The sequence below is a fragment of the Theobroma umbraticum genome, unplaced genomic scaffold, assembly GCF_002168275.2.
Source record: "Theobroma umbraticum cultivar Fairchild unplaced genomic scaffold, ASM216827v3 scaffold_12.0, whole genome shotgun sequence".
Taxonomy (NCBI): Eukaryota; Viridiplantae; Streptophyta; class Magnoliopsida; order Malvales; family Malvaceae; genus Theobroma; species Theobroma umbraticum.
Window position 1 is genome coordinate 3,189,884 of NW_018397272.1, and position 556 is coordinate 3,190,439.

Here is a 556-nt window from a genome sequence, read left to right on the forward strand (position 1 = left end):
TATCCCCACTTTAATCAAATTTAACTCTTTAAAATCGTCTTTTGACATTAACGTTTGTTACTTAATGTAATATTTAATTAATTATTTTTTGTATTATTAAAATACTAATTTACTTCCCATATCACCACCTTAATTAGTAAAATAATTTTCATTAGGTTAACGGGTGAAATGTTACATTTAGATCAACATCAAAATAATAACATTGAAAAACATGGAATAAAGTAAAATATATATATATATATATGAAATAAAGTTTTTAAAAATAAGTACTCACTATTTTCATTTTATTCCACATTTCAACATCTTGTTAAACATCTTTTAGAAACAAAGAGGAAAAAAACTCCATTTCATGCTTTTTCAAAGCCAAACCAACCTCGACTCCCCTGCTCCCATCTCTGCTCTCAGCCACGGAAATAGCTTCGTTCTTGTCAATGGAAACAACTACCACCTTCAATGGTTTTCCCCAACCAAAATCTGAACCATAAACTTCAAATCGAGGTGATCCTGCAACACTAATAATTTGCGCTGATTTTGCAAATTCCTCGCTAAAATTCAA

General features: G+C 29.3%; 1 protein-coding gene across 1 annotated transcript in view; it reads right to left on the minus strand.

Annotated features, from left to right (window-relative positions):
* Positions 1-253: 253 nt before the first annotated feature.
* LOC110426832 (phenolic glucoside malonyltransferase 1-like) overlaps positions 254-556 on the minus strand; it is a 1,722-nt gene continuing 1,419 nt past the window's right edge. Inside the window, exon 2 of the mRNA XM_021442131.1 lies at positions 254-550. Within this exon, the coding sequence (XP_021297806.1) occupies positions 308-550 (243 nt within the window). The 3' untranslated portion in view covers positions 254-307. The remainder of the gene's footprint in view (positions 551-556) is intronic.